At 35.7% G+C, this 22,280-nt stretch overlaps 1 protein-coding gene across 1 annotated transcript; it reads left to right on the top strand.

The window, feature by feature from the left end:
• The first annotated feature begins 8,915 nt into the window (after nucleotides 1-8,915).
• LOC116015853 lies at nucleotides 8,916-11,047 on the top strand. The gene is made up of 3 exons (XM_031256022.1): nucleotides 8,916-9,431; nucleotides 9,570-10,068; nucleotides 10,203-11,047. The coding sequence occupies exons 1-3, from the start codon at nucleotides 8,916-8,918 to the stop codon at nucleotides 11,045-11,047; spliced, it is 1,860 nt and encodes a 619-aa protein (XP_031111882.1).
• The last annotated feature ends 11,233 nt before the right edge of the window (nucleotides 11,048-22,280 follow it).

The raw sequence follows: 22,280 nt of genomic DNA, 5'->3' as shown, positions 1-22,280 counted from the left end.
AAAAAATAATTATTTCGTATGCAGTAGTTTAGTCAATAATTGTTTTTAGAATTTTCATAACTGAGTCTTAGGTTCTCATTCATTACTCTGGTTTTTAAGAAGACATAGGAGGTGATGGATATATATAATATAATTTTCATATATTGTCATGATATACGATTCTTGATTAAGTTATTGTAGAGCTTACAAAAGACTTTTACGTACTAAAAATCTCAAGTTACTCCCTTGGTGATTTTGTCATAAAAATAACTTGAGAAATTTGACATCTTCTTGTATTTCAAAAGTTATGGTCCCTTGATGTTTAGTAAGAGAAATCATATAATTAAACTTTTGGGATGGTGTGTTTCACACGCCTGAAGACAATGATAAGTGTTTCTTTGTTTGTGCTAAGTCTTAAATTTATTATACGAGAACCAGGTTCCTAACAAGTCATACTAAAATTATTAAAATGTTTTTAGAATTGAAGAATCTTGAGATAAGAGACTAAGAAGTGAAAAATAATGTTGTGAAAGTGGTTTTGATATAATAAAGAGAATAAAATATGATTTTCCTACTTTACCCCTCAAATTTTAAACATTTTTAATTTTTTCGTCAAATTTAATGGTCGGGGATTAAACTCACCACTTTACAAATAACAAAGGGCCACTAAACTCGGATACGGTCATATCTTAGGGACTGAGTCGGAACTTGATTAAAACTCAGGGACCTAACTTGCAATTTTCCCAAAAAAAAAGTATGTTACAATGTAATGTATTTTGTAAATTTGTATAATGTAATTTATAAGTTGCACAATTCCTCTTCAATAAAGTACAATGTACAATTTTAAAAAGTATATAATATTATAACTAGTACTAAAAGTTTTCAAACTAGACTTGTGGGGCTATATCAGTTGGTTCAACCGATCACTTTAAAGTCTTGCTTTAGCGACAGTGTGAGGAGCTTGAATCCCACTGGAAACTTAAGGGGTTATTAGGAGAAGTTGATCGATCAAAGGTGATGAAGACCCCTTGTGCGATACAGAGTGTATAGGCAATGGGTGAGAATCTAGCGACTAATTAGGAGACATTGATATATATATATATATATATGATCATGAGCAGGTTTGAAGAGCAGCTCCAGTGCAAAAGTATGGATAAAAATATGATCAATGGCTCTTTTTAAAACTTTTCTAATACAAAATGTGCACTTGAAGGCACAAAAAGTACACCTACTCAAAGGCCAAAATTATAAACTCGAAAGCACAAAGATGTGCAATAGAAACAATTATAATACCAAAAATGGGAGTTATTCAACTTAAGTGTTATTGAAGCAATTACCCTTACAAATCGTTTGTAAATCTCACTAATTTCATTTGAAATTTAATTATACATTGTTAAAAAAGAATGCAAAAGATATAATACATTTGGCCCATAATTATGCACTTGAAGGAACAAAAATGTGCACTTAAAGACACCAAAATATGCATTCGAAGGCCAAAATTTTGCACTCGAATGTATAAAGATGTGCGATCGAAGCAATTATGGTACCAAAAATGGGAGTTACTCAACTTAAGTGTGATAGAAACAATTACCCTTACAAATCGTTTGTAAATCTCACAAATAATTTCATTAGAAATTTAGATATACATTATTGAAAGGAAGAGAAAAGATAGGAAAAAGTGTCTAATAGGCCACTGAACTTATCGTTTTTGTGCAATTGGGCCATTGAACTTAAAAAGTGTGCAATTCAACCATTAAACAATGAAAATTTGTGCAATTGGACCATTTTTACAAAAATTTTCTAGTAAAATTCAATTATATTACTAACATATATGTATTAAGAGTGACATTTTCATTTACCATACTAGTTGAGAGTCAATATTGAAATGTTTTTAACTCAAATTGAATTATTATTTTTTTTTTTTGTAAAAATGGTCCAATTGCACAAATTTTGCTTGTTTAATGGTTGAATTGCACACTTTTTAAGTTCAATGGCCCAATTGCACAAAAGCGATAAGTTCAGTGGCCTATTTGACACTTTTTCCGAAAAGATATAACAAACATTAGCCCATAATTGTGCACTTAAAGACACAAAAATGTGCACTTGAAGGTCAAATTTGTGCACTCAAAAGGCACAAAGATGTGCACTCAAAGGGAAATCATGTATCGAGACAAAACATATGTACTCGAAGAAGGGAAAATATGCACTCGAAGAATAAAAATGTGCTCTTGAAGAATGAAACATGTGCACTTGAAGACAAAAACCATCTGAGTTACTTACACAAAATTACCATAATGCTACCATGTTTTTTAAAATTGTCTTCATTCTAGACCCTTGATCTAGACTAGATCAAGGGATGAGATTAAACCCTATTTTTCACCCAAGCTATCATTCGCATTTGATCCATTATATATATATATATATTTCTACTATCTACTATACTAATAAGAGCCAAAGAAAGTTAGGTGCATAATGGGTAGAAAAAATGACGGTCAAATTATTAAATAAAATGGATGGTTCAGATTGTTTAGATTTATATTTTTGATTTGAGATTTCCTAATTTATCCGTAATTATATGATTTTTCGTTAAATATTCTCTTTTCCGTTAATATTTCGTTAACATTTAACTTACCCATAAATTTCTATAAGTAAGGTCTTAGGTTCGAACATCATCCCAGACAAAGTTGGCATAATTGTTGAACATATACTATGAATATGTTAGAGTATATTATTCAAAAGTAAGTACCTCACTCTATTACTCTTATTAAATTAAATAAATTAGTAGTTACAACCAAAAAAATAATACATATGCATTTCTTTAATTTATAATTCGATGTCTACAATGCCTTTATTCAAAAAAAAAATATCCATTATCAAAAAATTTAAAAAGATATACAATTTCATTAGTTATACTGTCTATATTTTCTACAATGCAAATATTCCTTACCTCCAAAATATTTTAATTAATCTACATTGTTCATTGTTTTATTTTTACACTATCTTGTAATTAAATATTAAATATCAAAGTTATACTAAAAAAATATTTATTTACCAAGTATTATGTTAATAACATGATAAAAAACAGTTTGAAGCCAATCATATTAACTACTTAGGGAGGATTTATTAATAAAGAAGACATCCAAATAACCCAATAAATTGATTTAAAGGGAAAACGGCATATTTAGTCCCTGAGTTATAGGGGTAGTGTAGACTCAGTCCCTGAGTTATGACCGTATCCGAGTTTAGTCCCTGGCCATTAAATTTGACAAAAAAATTTAAAAAAATTTAAAATTTGAGGGGTAAAATAGAAAATTCACATTATATTCTTCTTCTTATATCAAAATCACTTTTACAATATTATTTTTCACTTCTTAGCCTAATTATTTTCAAGATTCTTCAATTTTAAAAGCATTTTAATAACTTTCAAATGACTTGTTAAGAACCTGACTCTCGTATAACACACTTAAGACTTAGCACAAATAAAGAAATGCATGATCATTGTATTTAGGTGTATGAAACACACTATCCTAACAAGTTTTTATTTTTTTACTAAGCAACAAATGTAATAAAATTTAAACTTTTTAGATAGGATAGTTTGTAAAAAAATATCAAACGTTTAAATTTTATTACATTTGTTGCTTAGTAAAAAAATAAAAACTTGTTAGGATAGTGTGTTTCATACACCTAAATACAATGATCATGTGTTTCTTTGTTTGTGTTAAATCTTAAGTATATTATACGAGAGTCAGGTTCCTAACAACTAACAAGTCATTTGAAAGTTATTAAAATGCTTTTAAAATTGAAGAATCTTGAAAATAATTAGGCTAAGAAGTGAAAAATAATATTGTAAAAGTGGTTTTGATATAAGAAGAAGAATAAAATGTGAATTTCCTATTTTACCCCTCAAATTTTGAATATATTTTAATTTTTTCGTCAAATTTAATGGTCAGGGACTAAACTCGCCACTTTGCGAATAACTCAGGGACTAAACTTGGATACGGCCATAACTCAGGGACTAAATATGTCATTTTCCCTTGATTTAAAACTCATTATTAAAAATGTCAATGTAGAGCAATAGAACATTGTGACACATTTGATGCATTGAAAATACACTGAGACTACAACATTGTTGAAATTAATCTTTCAAATTCAGAAAAAGAAGAAATTTGAAAAATAGCTACCGTTGCAGCATTCATTAATCGTGTATGTAAAATACTTAGTGTGCATTCTTTAAATATATTAGAACTAATATAAATTTATAATTCATTTCATTTTCTACAATCAACATGTTTATATTAAAGACAAAATCAGCATCGATTTTGACAACAATTGGTATATAGGATGTAACCATTGTTTAAAAATGTTTGTGCACAAAGTGACAAACTATTTAACTGCATGTATTGTGATGAAAAGACAATAGTGAGTACTCCAAGATTAGTATCAAATCAATAAAAAAATTATATAAAAAAAAAGAACACACACACACATGCACACACAAAATCAAGTACTATACTCATTCATACTAATTCCAAAAATATGAACTTCAAAATAAACATGTGCAAAATGGATGTAGAAATTGTTGATGAAACTGGACATATTGCAGCATCAGCATTTGGTCTACCTACAAGGTTATTGTTGTTACTATCAAGTAAACAAGTTATGAAATTAGAATAAAATGTAGTACTCATTAACGTTCTACAAGTATTTTGTTCAATACTTTCACATGAGAATGTACGATACACATCTCACAGCACATGAAACATGTATGGGGAAAAACTACCACTGTCAAATATCAATAAGCGATTGCAAGATCAAGAGTTTATAGTACAACTAAGATCTCAGTCATATATACAAACACAATGAGATAAATCCACAACTCCCCTATATCATAATCTCATTACATGACGTTATTCTCTACACTACTACAATAACTCAATTGCACATGACACATTACCAAATACCAATAAATAAATTAGAAAAACAAAACAAGTACTGAAGATAAAGACAATGACAATGCTACCCGAAAGAAAATTAAAAAGGGTTAAAGAAATTCAAACGAAAAAGAAGTATTTATTTATACTATCATTTTTAGACTAAGTATTTAGATTAGCGTTTTTACAAAATTGTAAACATTTATTTTAGTGACAATTATAATCAATCTCTCATACATTATCTTGCATTCATAAACTTTCAATTACCTATTTAAATAAACAAATCCAACATTCAATTACATATGCATTCATCTCCTATATAATCTTGTATTGATATACTTTAAAATACTTATTTATTAATAAACATGGGGCATTATTTCATTCGCACAATACGCGTGAAAACTAGGAAAAAATACAAGGATATTTTGCAATTCACCGAAAACATTGCTTCTCTTCATAGATGCCGCAATTCTCTTGTTCTGTTACTTCCTTTGTAGTATAAATAGGACTCTTGTAATATCAATTTCCATCAGTAATCAATTCATCTTATCGCTTATTTCCTTATATTTCTCCATTCCTGTAATATCAATTTTCTTATGCGTGATGCGCAAAAAATATGTGCCTAATATTAATATTTTGTATTAAAATTTTAAATTTATTTAAATTTTAATATAGTAAATAATAATAATAATAATAATAATAATAATGTAAAATATTTTTATAAATTGGATATTTATATTTTAAAAAATAATTAACATATAACTCTAATATTTAATGTGTATATATTATTATTATTATTGAAGAAGATAAGAAAGTATATGGTGGATGCATGTGCATAGTAACAATAGTGGAAAAGATAACGGAAGTTATAACGGTAAGATATATTTGTCCAAAATATTATGTAGTACAACTTTTATAGCATAATGTACAAAAAACTTAACGGAGAAAACGGACATAAATGAGGGGTATAACCTTCATTCACATTTATTATGTTTTTAGATTAGATATATATATATATATATATATATATATATATATATATATATATATATATATATTTTTTTTTTTTTTTATTCTGGTGAGAACAATTCATTAGGTGTGGATGTGAGGACAAATCTAAACCATTGATCTGTAAGATCTGATGGATGAGAAATTAAGTAAAAAATGAGCGGGGTCATTTTCATAAATATTACTCCCTCCGTCCCTAATTGTTTGTCTCATTTACTTTTTGCACGATTTTTAATACAACATAACAAATGATACTAACTTTCCAATTTTGCCCTTCAAAAGTAGGTATTATTTGTACAAAGTACAATTGTACTTACCTCATTAATAGTCTAAAAAGTTGAAAAGTCAAAAGGGTAAATTGTGAAATGTAGAATGATAGTTATGTTCAATTTTAGAAAGAGGACACTATTTTGGGACAAACTAAAATGGAAAGTAAGACAGGTAAAATGGGACGGAGGGAGTATAAACTTTTAAAATGAGCGAGGTCATTTTCATAAATATTATAAAATTTTGTTTATTTCAACCGTTAGATCTACTAGATCGATAGCTTGGATTTGTCCTTACGTTCTCACCTGGGACATGGTTCTCACTTGATTAAGGACCATATATAGGATCAAATGAGGAACTAAAGTTAGGTGAGAACCCTGTGAACTTATCTGATTCTTTGATTTAAATAATTCAATGGTTGTGATTAATTATATATATGCAGTAGATTTAATTTTTGGCGCTCAATTTGTTGTGCATTCGTTCTTTAGTTTGTTGTTCAATGGGTCTCAGTTAGTTGTGCATTCGTTCTTAGTTTGTTGTGCATTCGGTCTCAGTTTGTTGTGCATTCATAGTGTGAATGTTGTGCATATCAGCCACTTTGTTGTGCAGTTGCATTCATAGTCGTTAGATTAGTCTAAATGAATGATTTGGATTAGTCCACAGGGCCCTCTCCTAATGCGGAACACACACACACACACACACACACACACACACACACACACATATATATATATATATATATAGAAATATGTTCATATTTTAGAAAACGCATTTATTCCCTTGCTAAATCGCTCATAACCAAGGGACTAAACTTGAATACGATCATTACTTCGGGACTGAATCAAAACTTAGTTATAACTAAGGGACTAAAATGCAATTTTCCTTATTGTTGTTGTTGTTGTTATAAATGAATTTTGAGACACAAAGACACTTGGAATATTAATATTTTTCCCTTTAATTATCATGCATATCTTACTTTTTATTGTTATCTAAAAATATATTTTATTAGTCGTGCATCAACCGTAAAGTATTAGAGCCGTTATATTAAAAATAAATTTGTATACGTTGTATTAGACTATTAAGTGAATCTTATAACGTGAATTTATGACAACCGGTCATAAAGGTGAAGTTTGCGAGAAGAAATCAGGGATCGAGTCTCACTTGCGGTAGTGTTGAAGCAACCTCTCAAAGTGAGTGGGACTTCTTGTGCGCAGGGAGAAGAAGAAAATAATAATAACTTAAACATAACGCTGGGCGTATCTCATTATTTTACCCTACAGTGTGCGCTTAGAATGGAGCTTACTCGTGAACTTTAGGTATGTGAATTATGTTTCACCAACCCAATCATTTCTTTTGAGAAATAATATTATAAAATTTTACTCACTCAACTACAATGTTTTTTAGTTTGGAATGCGGTTCTCTCTCTAGGGTTTTCCTACGAGAGTTTCTCTCCCTAGTCTGATTAGGGTTTTGTCTTTCTCTTTACAACTTTCCGCCTTTTCTTCGATCTTTGTCTCATTGCTTTTCCACGAGGTTTGCCTACGATATCATGGCTGTTAACACACTTTCGGAATGGTGGGCTGATCTCTGTTTGGACGATGAAGAGAGTGGGGGTCTCGATGCCCCTGAGTTGAATCCGCCTACTGTTATTACGCAACGGTGGGAGTTGGTTGGCCGATTCCTGACGGAACGTGCGATCAAGTTCGATCGCATGCAACAGGTGTTAGCATCAGTTTGTATGCCTGTAATGGGAATGCATGTTCTTCCTTTGACGGACACATTGTTCTTGTTCCAGTTTCCACACGAGAAGGACATATAGAGGGTGCTTGATGACGGACCCTGGGCTTTTGAGAACCACACCCTCGTATGTGAACAGGTACCGTTGGGGGCTCGTCCTGAGGAGATTTTCCTTGAGTCAGTTGCGTTTTGGGTTCAAATCCATGATCTTCCCGCTAGGTACGCAAACTCAGATTTTATTTCCCGTATTGACGAGTATGTGGGCTCTTTCGTAACGGCAGACCCGAACGATTTTGGTGGATCTTGGAGAAGTTTTTTCCGCATTAGAGTTGTTTTGAACGTCACTACCCCTCTGAAGCGCCGGATGAAACTGAATTGTAAGGATGGGGTAACCCAATGGGTTAACTTCAAATACGAACGGCTCAACACTTTCTGCTTCTGCTGTGGTTTGCTTGGCCATTCTTACAAGTTCTGCAGGAAGGCGTATGAAGAAGGGATTCTTCCACATCAATTCCCGTATGGGCCATGGATGCGTGCTGGTGCCCGTCGCCAAGTCCAACCCGTTGGTGCTAAGTGGTTGTTGGCTGATCTCCCTGAAACTCCAACACCAGTCCTGCCTGCCCCTACTACTGAGATCATTCCCGTGGATGTTGTGGAAGAGAATGGTGCCATGCATGGTGAGCTCAAACGCCGGCGCGAAGATGGAGTGGAATCCATCGGTTTTAAGAACTTGGATGTTGTGATGAGCGAAGTCTCAAAAAACTTGCCATTGGCGGGTCTGGGGGTCCAATCCCGCCCAACCCAATGAGTACTCTAAGCTGGAACTGCCGAGGCTTGGGTTCACCTCGGACAGTTCGTGAGTTATTGGGCTTTGTGTCCAAGCATAAATCCGTGTTCGTGTTTTTGATGGAAACTAAGTTATGCATGTCCCAGTTGGAGTTCATTAAAATGAGAATGGGATTTGAGGGATTATTCTGTGTGGATTGAGTAGGTATGAGTGGAGGATTAGCTATGTTTTGGAGGGATACAAACCTCGCCAGTCTAATTGGTTATTCTAATAATCATATAGATGTTATTGTTTCTCTTCCTGACAAGCCACAATGGAGGTTAACGGGGTTCTATGGTTACCCTGAAAGATCGAGACGCCATCAATCATGGGATTTGTTACGTACCCTTAGTAGTGTCAGCAACCTGCCGTGGATGGTTGTAGGTGATTTCAACGATATTGCTTGCCATTCCGAAAAACGTGGGCTTCACCTGCATCCAGGTTCACTGATTGAAGGCTTTACTGCTGCATTGCATGAATGTCATCTGAATGATCTGGGAATGGTTGGACCACGGTTCACCTGGGAGAGAGGGCGAGGAACAGATACGTGGGTGGAGGAACGGTTAGACCGAGCGGTGGCTTCTTTGACATGGACAGACATCTTTGAAGAAGTTGAAGTTCGTAATGTTTTAGCACTTACTTCTAACCATTGCGCAATTTTTCTCGATCTGGAGGCTATTCCAGTACGCAATAGGAGCCGCCGGTACAAATTCGAGTCAGCGTAGCTGCACGATACTGAGTGTAAACGTGTGGTTGAAGCATCCTGGAGACAATCTAGGGGTGTGGACTTCCAACAACGTATTTTGATTTGTGGTCAGCAGTTGTGGAAATGGGGTGGCGAATATTTTCGGAGGTTTGGTGATCGTGTTAACTTCCTGCGCAGGCGGCTTGAGTTTCTACGCGATTATAGAAGTCCTGTGGCTGTTAATGAATATAAAATGATTGAGAGCGAGCTCTGTGCACTACTACTACAGGAGGAGATTTTTTGGCGCCAAAGGTCTAAGCAACTTTGGTTAAAGCATGGCGACCTTAATACAAAAATTTTTCACCAATCCGCTTCGGCTCGGAGACGCCACAATCGGCTTACGAGGCTTCGTAACTCAGCTGGTGTATGGGTGGAGGGTCAAAGTATGGCTGGAGAGGTTCTGCATTATTTTCAAGACATCTTCAGCAGCAGTGGGACGAGTGTGAACTTATTTAATAGGGTTCAGACGCGTGTTACTGAGGCTATGAATACTAAACTGCTGCAACCTTTCACTATGGAGGAAATCAAAACTGCTCTCTTCGCGATGGCTCCAGAAAAGGCTCCGGGACCTGACGGTATGACTCCTTCCTTTTACCAACATTTCTGGCCAACCGTAGGTCATGACTTGTCTATTTTTGTGTTGAATTGTTTGTCGAATTGCACTTTCCCGCAAGGTTTGAATGAAACTAATGTGGTTCTGATCCCCAAGAAAAGGCTCCTGAGCGTGTTACAGATTTACGGCCAATTGCTTTATGCAATGTCGCCTACAAAGTCATGGCAAAGGTTATTGCTAACCGTATGAAGGATGTTCTAGACTACATTATCTCCCCATCGCAGAGCGCCTTTGTTCCAGACAGACTACTGACTGATAATATCATAGTAGCGGGAGAAGTGGGCCATTACTTGAGAGTGAAAAAGAACGGAGCTGTGGGTTGGGCCGCCTTGAAACTGGACATGGCGAAGTCCTATGATAGAATGGAGTGGCAATTTTTGGAAGGCATGATGCTTGCACTAGGTTTCGCACAGGAGTGGGTAAATTTAATAATGCTTTGTGTTTCTTCAGTCCGGTACAGTTTATTAGTTAACGGGGAACCGATTGGTATGATAAATCCAACAAGAGGTATTCGTCAAGGTGATCCTCTCTCTCCCTATCTGTTCATTATTTGTGCAGATGGTCTTTCTGTGCTATTACAAAAAGCGGAGGCAAGAGGTGATATTCATGGGGTGAAAGTTGCAAGAGGTGCACCTTCGGTCTCGCACCTCTTCTTTGCGGACGACAGTCTCCTGTTCTTTAAAGCTTGTCATCATGAGGCACAGACGATTAAACAGTGCTTGGCTGAGTACAGTTCGGCTTCAGGCCAACTGGTCAATTTTGATAAATCAAGTATTATTTTTAGTTCTAATACTTCTACGGAGATGAGGGAGTTGGTGGAATCAAATTTTGGTGTACGTGTTACAAATGACTTTGGTCGCTATTTAGGCTTACCTTCAGTGATGGGAAATAATAAGACAACTATCTGTTGGCAAATGGAGTTGGCAGCAGCCACAAATTAGGCAAGCATGCAACAATTGACAAAGAATTAGGCAAGTCAAAAGAGTTAGGCATGGAGTTAGGCACCTACCAAAATATTTATTATTTGGTCCCTAAACTTTGGACTAACTACAAAATGACCACTATTCCTCAACTATAAATAGGGAGGTCATTTGCCATTCTTGTCATCCCAAATCATTCTATTCTTCCCTCATATACTAGAGATATTAGAGAGTTTGTTGAGTGTATTTCTCCTTCCTAGCAAGAGAGAATTATCCTTGTTTTCTCCTTGTTAGTTAGAGAGTGGTTGTAACTCCTATTTTCTCATAGTGAAATTCTTCTACCCTTGCCCGTGGTTTTTACCCTAATTTGTTTAGGGGTTTTCCACGTAAAATCTGTGCCTCATTTATTTTTCTTTCTCAAATTATTGTTGCAATCTGATCTATCCCACTTCCGCGGGCGCAACAATTGGTATCAGAGCCTTCAGATATATTGTTCAGAATTTGTTTCAAGAACAATATGGCAGCGAAATTTGAGATTGAAAAATTCAATGGGAAAAATTTCTCATTGTGGAAATTGAAGGTGAAGGCTATCCTGAGGAAAGACAACTGTCTAACAGCTATCAGTGAAAGGCCGGTGGATTTTACTGATGAAAAAAAATGGAGCGAGATGAACGAGGATGCTATGGCGGATATATACCTATCAATAGCAGATGGAGTATTGTCAAGCATCGAGGAGAAGAAGACGGCCAAGGAGATTTGGGATCACCTCAACTGGTTGTACGAGGCCAAGTCACTACACAACAAAATTTTCCTTAAGAGGAAATTATATACTCTTCGTATGTCAGAATCTACTTTAGTGACGGAACACTTAAATACGCTGAATACTCTATTTTCCCAGCTTACATCTCTAAGCTGTAAAATAGAGCCACAGGAGCGTGCGGAACTTCTACTTCAGAGTCTACCTGATTCGTATGATCAGCTCATCATCAACTTAACAAACAACATCCTTACAGACTATCTAGTCTTCGATGATGTTGCAGCTGCAGTTCTTGAAGAAGAAAGTCGACGCAAGAACAAGGAAGACAGACAAGTCAATCTGCAACAGGCAGAGGCGTTAACGGTGATGAGAGGAAGGTCAACAGAACGTGGCCAAAGCAGTAGTCGTGGTAGATAAAAATCAAGTAAGAAGAATTTAAAGTGTTACAATTGTGGAAAGAAGGGTCACCTGAAGAAAGATTGTTGGAATTTACCTCAAAATTCCAATCCTCAAGAAAATGTTGCAAGTACCTCAGATGATGGAAGTGCTCTTTGTTGCGAAGCACCAATAGCCAGGGAAGGCAGAAAAAGGTTCGCGAATATATGGCTTATAGACTCGGGAGCCACATATCACATGACTTCAAGGAGAGAATGGTTCCATCATTATGAACCAATCTCAGGAGGATCTGTAGAATGGTTCCATCATTATGAACCAATCTCAGGAGGATCTGTGTACAACTGCGACGATCATGCCTTGGAGATTAGAGGATCTGTGTACAACTGCGACGATCATGCCTTGGAGATTATCGGCATTGGAACCATCTGCGACGATCATGCCTTGGAGATTATCGGCATTGGAACCATCTGCGACGATCATGCCTTGGAGATTATCGGCATTGGAACCATCAGCGACGATCATGCCTTGGAGATTATCGGCATTGGAACCATCAAGCTGAAGATGTACGATGGAACAGTCCAAACTGTTCAGGATGTGCGGCACGTGAAAGGCCTGAAGAAAAATCTATTATCCTATGGAATATTGGATAATAGTGCAACCAAGATTGAAACACAGAAAGGAGTCATGAAGATTTTCCAAGGAGCGCTTGTGGTGATGAAAGGGGAGAAGATAGCTGCAAATCTATACATGCTGAAGGGAGAGACTTTGCAAGAAGCAAAGGCATCGGTTGCCGCATGTAGTCCAGACTCTACGCTGCTATGGCATCAGAAACTTGGGCACATGTCAGAACAAGGAATGAAGATTCTTGTGGAGCAAAAGCTACTTCCGGGGTTAACAAAGGTATCACTTCCTTTGTGTGAGCATTGTATAACAAGTAAGCAGCACCGTCTTAAATTCAGCACATCAAATTCTAGAGGCAAGGTTGTTCTAGAATTGGTTCACTCTGATGTGTGGCAAGCACCGGTTCCATCCCTAGGAGGGGCAAAGTATTTTGTCTCATTCATCGACGATTACTCTAGGAGATGCTGGGTGTACCCTATCAAGAGAAAGTCAGATGTGTTTGCGACTTTCAAAGCCTTCAAAGCACGGGTGGAACTTGATTCCGGGAAGAAGATCAAGTGTTTCAGGACAGATAATGGAGGGGAATATACAAGTTAGGAATTTGATAACTTCTGCAAAAAGGAAGGCATCAAAAGGCAGTTCACGGTGGCATACACTCCTCAACAAAATGGAGTGGCAGAGCGGATGAACAGAACCTTGCTGGAAAGGACAAGAGCAATGTTGAGGGCTGCGGGCTTAGAAAAATCATTCTGGGCAGAAGCAGTCAATACCGCCTGTTATTTGGTGAATCGAGCTCCATCAACTGCAATCGAGCTGAAGACACCAATGGAGATGTGGACTGGTAAGCCTGTTGATTATTCAAACCTCCATATATTTGGAAGCATTGTGTATGCAATGTACAATGCCCAGGAAATTACAAAGTTGGATCCGAAGTCCAGGAAATGTAGATTCTTGGGGTATGCTGATGGAGTAAAGGGGTATCGCTTGTGGGATCCCACTGCCCACAAAGTTGTCATCAACAGGGATGTTATCTTTGTAGAGGACAAGCTACAAAGAGGAGAAGTTGATGATAGCACGGAAAAGGAGAAGCCAGAAACTACTCAGATACAGGTAGATGAGGAATTTGAACAAGATTCTTCTGAAGCAGAACCGGCGCACGAGGAACCAGAACCAGAACGCTCTAGAGCTCCAACAACTCGTCAATCAGACCGTGAAAGAAGACGTCCCACTTGGCACTCAGATTATGTTATGGAAGGGAATGTTGCATACTGCCTTCTAACAGAGGATGGTGAGCCATCAACCTTTCAGGAGGCGATAAACAGCTCAGATGTTTCTCAATGGACGGCAGCAATGCAGGAAGAAATAGAAGCTCTCCATAAAAATAATACATGGGAACTTGTGACACTACCACAAGGAAGGAAGCCAATTGGTAACAAATGGGTCTTCAAAATCAAAAGGAATGGTGACGATCAAGTGGAGCGGTATCGTGCAAGACTGGTGGTGAAGGGATATGCTCAGAAAGAAGGTATTGATTTCAATGAAATATTTTCACCTGTGGTTCGACTAACAACAGTTCGTGTAGTTTTGGCGATGTGTGCTATATTCAACTTACATCTAGAGCAGCTAGATGTGAAAACGGCTTTTCTTCATGGAGATCTTGAAGAAGAGATATATATGCTCCAGCTTGAAGGATTTGAAGACAAAGAGAATCAGAACTTGGTTTGCAGGTTGAACAAATCTCTGTACGGTTTAAAGCAGGCGCCAAGGTGTTGGTATAAGAGATTTGATTCCTTCATCATGTGCCTTGGATACAACAGACTGAATGCAGACCCTTGTGCATATTTCAAGAGGTTTGGAAAAGATAACTTTGTTATATTGCTGTTGTATGTAGATGACATGTTGGTCGCAGGCCCCAACAAAGATCACATTGATGAATTGAAGGCACAACTGGCTAGGGAATTCGAAATGAAGGACTTGGGACCAGCAAACAAGATTCTAGAGATGCAAATTCACCGAGACAGAGGTAATAGGAAGATTTGGCTTTCTCAAAAGAATTATTTAAAGAAAATCTTGTCACGTTTCAACATGCAAGATTGTAAGCCAATTTCTACCCCTCTTCCTATTAATCTCAAAGTATCCTCAAGTATGAGTCCTAGCAATGAAGAAGGGAGGATGGAGATGTCTCGAGTACCGTATGCATCAGCGGTGGGGAGTCTAATGTTCGCTATGATATGTACAAGACCAGACATTGCGCAAGCAGTGGGAGTAGTTAGTCGGTACATGGCGAATCTAGGCAGAGAGCATTGGAACTGTGTGAAGAGGATCCTAAGATACATCAAGGGGACCTCAGATGTTGCATTATGTTATGGAGGATCAGACTTTCTTATCAACGGGTATGTGGATTCTGACTATGTAGGGGATTTGGATAAAAGTAAATCTACGACAGGATATGTGTTCAAAGTTGCTGGTGGAGCTGTAAGCTGGGTTTCAAAACTGCAAGCAGTTGTGGCTACGTCAACAACAGAAGCAGAATACGTAGCAGCTACACAAGCCAGTAAAGAAGCAATTTGGTTGAAAATGCTATTGGAGGAGCTCGGGCACAAACAAGAGTTTGTCTGTTTGTTTTGTGACAGTCAGAGTGCCTTGCATCTAGCAAGGAATCCAGCATTTCATTCAAGGACGAAACACATACGAGTGCAGTATCATGCATTTCATTCAAGGACGAAACACATACGAGTGCAGTATCATTTCATCCGAGAGAAGACGAAACACATACGAGTGCAGTATCATTTCATCCGAGAGAAGGTGGAAGAAGGGACAGTAGATTTGCAGAAAATCCATACCACGGACAACGTAGCATATTTCCTAACAAAGGTAATCAATGTTGATAAGTTTACTTGGTGTCGATCTTCCTGTGGCCTGATAGAGACGTAAGCGACATGGAAAGTGCAAGGTAGAAAGAATGGTGTGAAGATATGATTGTTACAATCTGATCTTCAAGTGGGAGATTGTTGGCAAATGGAGTTGGCAGCAGCCACAAATTAGGCAAGCATGCAACAATTGACAAAGAATTAGGCAAGTCAAAAGAGTTAGGCATGGAGTTAGGCACCTACCAAAATATTTATTATTTGGTCCCTAAACTTTGGACTAACTACAAAATGACCCCTATTCCTCAACTATAAATAGGGAGGTCATTTGCCATTCTTGTCATCCCAAATCATTCTATTCTTCCCTCATATACTAGAGATATTAGAGAGTTTGTTGAGTGTATTTCTCCTTCCTAGCAAGAGAGAATTATCCTTGTTTTCTCCTTGTTAGTTAGAGAGTGGTTGTAACTCCTATTTTCTCATAGTGAAATTCTTCTACCCTTGCCCGTGGTTTTTACCCTAATTTGTTTAGGGGTTTTCCACGTAAAATCTGTGCCTCATTTATTTTTCTTTCTCAAATTATTGTTGCAATCTGATCTATCCCACTTCCGCGGGCGCAACAATGCGGAAGTGGGATAGATCAGATTGCAACACTATCTTCCGCTTTATTGAGCAACGTATTTAGGAGCGCATAGGAGCCTGGCAGCATAAACACATTTCTAAGGCGGGCAAGGAGATCTTGCTCAAAAGTATAGCTCAAGCCCTTCCCATTTTCACCATGTCAGTTTATCTATTGCCCATTCAAATCTGTGATAGCATTGAGAAGATGATGAACCGATATTGGTGGGGTAATGGAACTAATAATAGAGGCCTTCACTGGTTAAGCTGGAATCGGTTATGTCTGCCTAAGAAAATAGGTGGCCTTGGTTTTAAACGCATGCATGAGTTCAATTTAGCCTTATTATCTAAACAAGGGTGGCGGATCCTCATTAAACCGGACTCACTGGTGAGCAGATTACTTAAGGCGAGATACTTTCCAAACACGGGGTTCTTAGACGCTAGGATTGGGAGCAATCCTAGTTATATTTGGCGAAGTATCCTAGCCGGTCAACCACTGTTGCGAAGGGGAGTAGTGCACCGTATTGGTGATGGAAATGATACCCTCATTTGGGGTGTGCCTTGGCTAGCAGATACGGTTAACCAGTCTCTTCAAACACCCTGCATTGAAGAGCTACGGAATGCTAAGGTTAATGGTTTATTGACGGAAGGTGGCGAATGGGATGTGGAGGTTGTACGCGATCTATTCTACGATGCAGATGTGCCACGGGTGTTGAATACTCCTGTGTCCTCTCAATTCAAAGACTCCTGGAGATGGAATGGCGATTTGAGGGGAATGTATTCGGTCAAATTGGGCTATCGGCTGCTTATGTCTACTGCTTTGGGTGTGACTTCGCAACCTTTAATCTCTTCTTGGCCTAAGTTGTGGAAACTCCCAGTTCCTCCGAAAGTGAAAAAGCTTCCTCTGGCGGTGTGCTCGGGGTATTGTGCCGGTTAAAGAGAATTTAAAAGCTAAGCATGTCTGGATTGGGGGTGGATGTGCCTTTTGTGATGCTCCATATGAAACCGAGGAACATGTTTTCTTCGCCTGCCCGTTTGCTTGTCACCTTTGGTCTAATAATAACATTTTGAATGGCAGGACTATGGTTCAGTTCATGGATTCCATACTGGAGGCTTCATCAACGGAGAGTGTTGTTCATATGGCAGCTATTATGTGGTCTCTATGGAATGCACGAAACGACAAAGTTTGGAGGAATGGCATATGGTCTATGGCTGGGCTTAGGCGACAGGTGGAGAGCTATTGCGCTACGTGGAAGCATGTCCTGGAGCCAAGCTCAGTGGTTTGTGATAACAATGCCGACTGTATTTGGAAGCCTCCACCTGCGAACAAAGTTAAGTGTAATGTTGATGCAGCAGTTTTTGCTGATGGCGTTGGCTTTGGTGCAGTACTTCGGGATTCTAATGGGCTTTTTGTTGCGGCGACTGCCGGTCGGCTCAATTGCGGCGACGATCCTTACCTTGCCAAGGCAATGTCAGTGAAGGAAGCACTCACCTGGCTCAAGAACTCGGGGCATAATAATGTTGTGTTGGAGTCAGACTGTTTAAATTTTTTCCTTGCTTTTAATTCTTCTTTGTTAGACTTGTCGTATGTTGGTATTATTGTTAAGCAATGTCGTGTTATTGCTATGGATATTGGGAACGTTACTGTTCGCCATATCCGGAGGTCAGCGAATCACGTGGCTCATACTCTTGCTAGGGCAACTGGTTCTATGTCCGTCCTTGGTTCGTGGGTGTCTAACCCTCCTGCTTGTATTTCTGATTTACTTCCAGCTTAATATATGATTATTCCTTTGGTTTCAAAAAAAAACTACAATGTTTTTAGTTTATGATTTTTAAAAATATTGTTCATGTGTACAATTTTAATTTGGTCCCACGACTATAGAGATCCTATTACTTTGAGTGCACAATTTTTATTTTTTTTTTCAATTTTGATGCTTAACTTAATTTTTTAAAATCATTTTTGGTCATTTCGGCCAAATTGACAGCCAAACTTACCAAATATCATTTTTTTGAGAGGTAAAATAGTCAACTAAAGTGATAGTGTACATTATCCGTCAAAACAAAGCAAAACATACATCAAATTTCACTTCAGACACATTATGTCCAGCCTAGTGCTAATCGTTTTTCTTTTAATTCATAATTTTTTGGGATATTTAAATAAGGCACCAAAAATGGTGCGACCAAAAATGATATTAATTTGATTGATAGTATAGATTATCACTTGAGTTAACTAATTTACCCATCAAACAATGACATCCGACAAGATTTGGCCGGAAGGATAAAAAATGATTTTAAAAAATATAAACTTTAAGCACTAAAATTTAAAAACAAAATTTAAAATTACACTCATAATAATAGGACCCCAATAATTATAGGACCGAAATTAATTCTATTTATTAGTTCTCCTATTAAGCCAACCAAACTAATAAAATAGAATTACTTTTATATATTCTTTTATAGGGATCGAAATTTTAAATTCTTAATTCATTTAAAGATTTTATAATGATGAGAGTGGTAGTATAACCTCGTAGGGAACAGTATCACATGGCTATCTGCTCCTTTTTTGTTTTCTTTTTCTTTGCTTCACTATTTAAAGTCTTTATTGCAAACAGATGGTAAATACTTGATATAAATACTCCTAAGATTCTGAGCTTACTATTAATTGTTTCTTCTTCCAAGGTGGCGGCTCTCGGTAAAAATGTAAGTTTTTTTTTTCCTCATTTCTATTAGATTTTAGTATCTGTGAGTCAGTCAACAATGTATGACCTTTTATAAAGAAAAGTTACTACATGTCATCTGAGTACAAGGTACTTGCCAAAAATGTAAGTTATTTAAAATAAAAATAATGATAGTTTTATAAATCATAAAAGTGAAATTATTGTTTGGAAAAATAGCAATTTTAGTCTATTAGTTATACTTAAATTGTAGACTCATAGGGTATAATTGGGAGGAACGAATTAGAGAGGAAAATAATAAGTTGTGAACAAAATAGGAATTCATTTGGTAGGTAGAAATTGAATTATTGGGAATGGGAAGGGAAGAAGTAATATAAATACTAAAATGCCCTTGTGTAATAATAATAATAATAATAATAATAATAATAATAATAATAATAATAAGGGAAAATGACACTTTTTCCCCCTATGTTATATGCTTATAGCACTTTTTTCCCCTGTATTATTAAAGTGGCAGTTTTTCCCCCTCAGTTATTTTAAAAGTGGTAGTTTTCTCCCTTGTAATGTTAAATTGACATTTTTGCCCTTAAAAATAACTATTTCATTTATTTTTATCTCCAATCAATTGTTACTAATATGTATAGAAGATCACGGTTCGATACGAACCTAATCAAACACTGTAGCAATTGAACTTAAATAGTATAGACGGTTACGGTTACGATTCAGAACCGGAAAATAATAAAATAAAATAATTGTTAAATTTAGACTATTTTTAAATAAGAAATAAAATTATAAAAATAAATACGTAGTAAATAAATACATAAGTTTTGATTGGCGGTTTAAAATCGAAATTGGAACCGAACCGTACTACTTTATCAAAATAAGTGTTTGATTATTTTCACTATATATGATTGTGGTTAAGTTCCGGTTCACGGTTCAACAAATATTTAATTTTAAATTTTTCGGTTCTGAATCGTAACCAGAACCGTCCATACTATTTCGATATGATTGCTACAGTGTTTGGTTAGATTCGAACCGAATCGTGATCAGCCATACATATAAATAATAATTTGTTGGAGAAGAAAAATAAATGAAATAATTATTTTTAAGGGTAACAATGTCAATTTAACATTTCAGGGAGGGAAAACTGCCACTTTAATAACACAGGGGGGAAAAGTGCTATATGCACATAACATAGGGGGAAAAGTGCCATTTTCCCTAATAATAATAATAATAATAATAATAATAATAATAATAATAATCTATATTATTAATAAAAACAAAATCCTTCATTTTAACTTTTTTGCCCAAAACATTCCTATACTATTAAGATTTGCGTAATATTGTAAAGTATTGTAATACAATTTCTATTCGTACTACAATTGTACATTAAAATATGGAAATAAAATTTCAAATACAATATATTTCTTTCCTACTTTCCTATTTGTAATACAATTATAGATTAAAATTACTAATAATAATAATAATAATCTATACTATTAATAAAAATAAAATTCTCCATTTTAACTTTCCGTCCAAAACACTCCTATATTATTAAAGTTTGCGTAATATTGTAAAATATGGTAATACAATTCATATTCGTACTACAATTGTACATTAAAATATGTAATATAATTCCTAATACAGTATATTATTTCCTACTTTCCTATTCCTAATACAATTCTAAATTAAAATTACTAATCGTAATAATATAGTACATATACTCCCCTGCAACATAATATTATAAAATACGGTAATACAATTCCTAATATCAGTACATATACTTACTGTAGATTAAAATTATTAGTATCAGTTATTAATAATATGGTAATATTATAAACAAACCAATCCATTTATACTTTTCTACAACATAATATTGTAAATTGTTGATTTACTCCAATTAATGTGTTAATTATTATGTACTTATTTGATTTTATTATTTCTCAAAAATATTGTACTGGTTAGCAAACCAAATAATATATATATGCAATTAATATATAAGATTTAATATTACAAATAGGAGATGCATTCATATATAGCTGTGTATTTAATGTACGAATCATTCTATGAGAATCATCTAGATACTAGTCCTTTTTTTTTAATGAGTCGGTATTGCAAACAACTGTTGGTTTTTCAGCGTTTAATCCAGTTCATCCGAGATTTAATGGTGGAAAATTTTATTTTTTCTAATAGCTTACATGCATATTTTCTTCTATATAGAATGCAATCATAAATTTTCTTTCCTTAATATAAATAACTGCAGTAGCTGGTAATGAAGCATTGTTTGGTGAATTTATGGTTTGCTCTCCATCAACACCTATTAATATACCCATCAAAGGTAATACTATTCAAAAATATAGTATAACATAATAGGTTAAATTATATGCTAATTTGATTTATTTTTCGGTTAAACTGTTGCAGTTAATGTTTATCAAATTCCATTAAAAGATAATAATGTGGACACTAGAGGAACATCATTAAGTGCAATCACAAATGGTATATGTTATATTCATGTTATCCTATTTCTATGGTTGAAAAAATCGTTAGGCGCTCGGGGAGCGCCTAGCGCCTAGGACGCCTAGAAGGGGATTAATCGGCGCCTAGGCACCGGTGTTTTTTTTTTCAAATATTTTTAAAGTTTTTAAAGGCTAATAATTATAAATTATATAACACTTTAATAGTTAATACTAAAATAATAAATATTAACCTAAAACAATCTAGAACTTGTACAATATAGGGTTATTTCGCTCAAAACGATGTTGTTTTGAGTGAAATAATCCATTAAAAAAACAATAGTTAATCGGTCGACTAGGCGGCCTAGTCGGTGCCTAGAAAGCCTGGGCGGTCAGCGCCTAAGCGGCCTAGGCGGTCGCCTAGCCGGCCAGCTGCCTAGACCACCATTTAAGGTGATACGCTAGGCGGTCGACCAGCGCCTAACGCCTAGGCGGAGATTAATCGGTGCCTAGGCAAGATTTTTGCAACACTGCCTATTTCTCATCTCGACTAAAGTAATATTTTGATCTTATTTTATATATTCAGTAATTGTTTTATTTTTACGTATTAATATTATTTTGTCTTTATTTGATGCAATTATTTGATTTGTAAAAAATTACAGTTGCTAGCAACCCAAGTTTTATATGAATTGAACAATACTATTAGGCCCTTCACACCTTCAACTACCATTATAGATGGTAATGATTTTCTCTATTAATTCACTACATATTTCTTCATTTGTTCTATATAATAAATGTGTTATATATGCTTGAATAAAAACAAATTCTATACGATCAATGTGATGTTATATATGTTTGAATAAAACA

The sequence above is a fragment of the Ipomoea triloba genome, chromosome 4 (assembly GCF_003576645.1).
Source record: "Ipomoea triloba cultivar NCNSP0323 chromosome 4, ASM357664v1".
Classification (NCBI taxonomy): Eukaryota; Viridiplantae; Streptophyta; class Magnoliopsida; order Solanales; family Convolvulaceae; genus Ipomoea; species Ipomoea triloba.
The sequence above is the reverse complement of the archived record's forward strand: the minus strand, read 5'-3'. Positions and strand labels throughout refer to the sequence as shown.

Coding starts and splice junctions, on each gene's coding strand:
- LOC116015853 (XM_031256022.1), top strand. CDS start 8,916: ATGAGTGGAGGATTAGCTATGTTTTGGAGGGATACAAACCTCGCCAGT. Junction 9,432..9,569: donor TCGATCTGGAGGCTATTCCA/GTACGCAATAGG, acceptor TGTGGTCAGCAG/TTGTGGAAATGGGGTGGCGA. Junction 10,069..10,202: donor AAAGGCTCCGGGACCTGACG/GTATGACTCCTT, acceptor CTGATCCCCAAG/AAAAGGCTCCTGAGCGTGTT.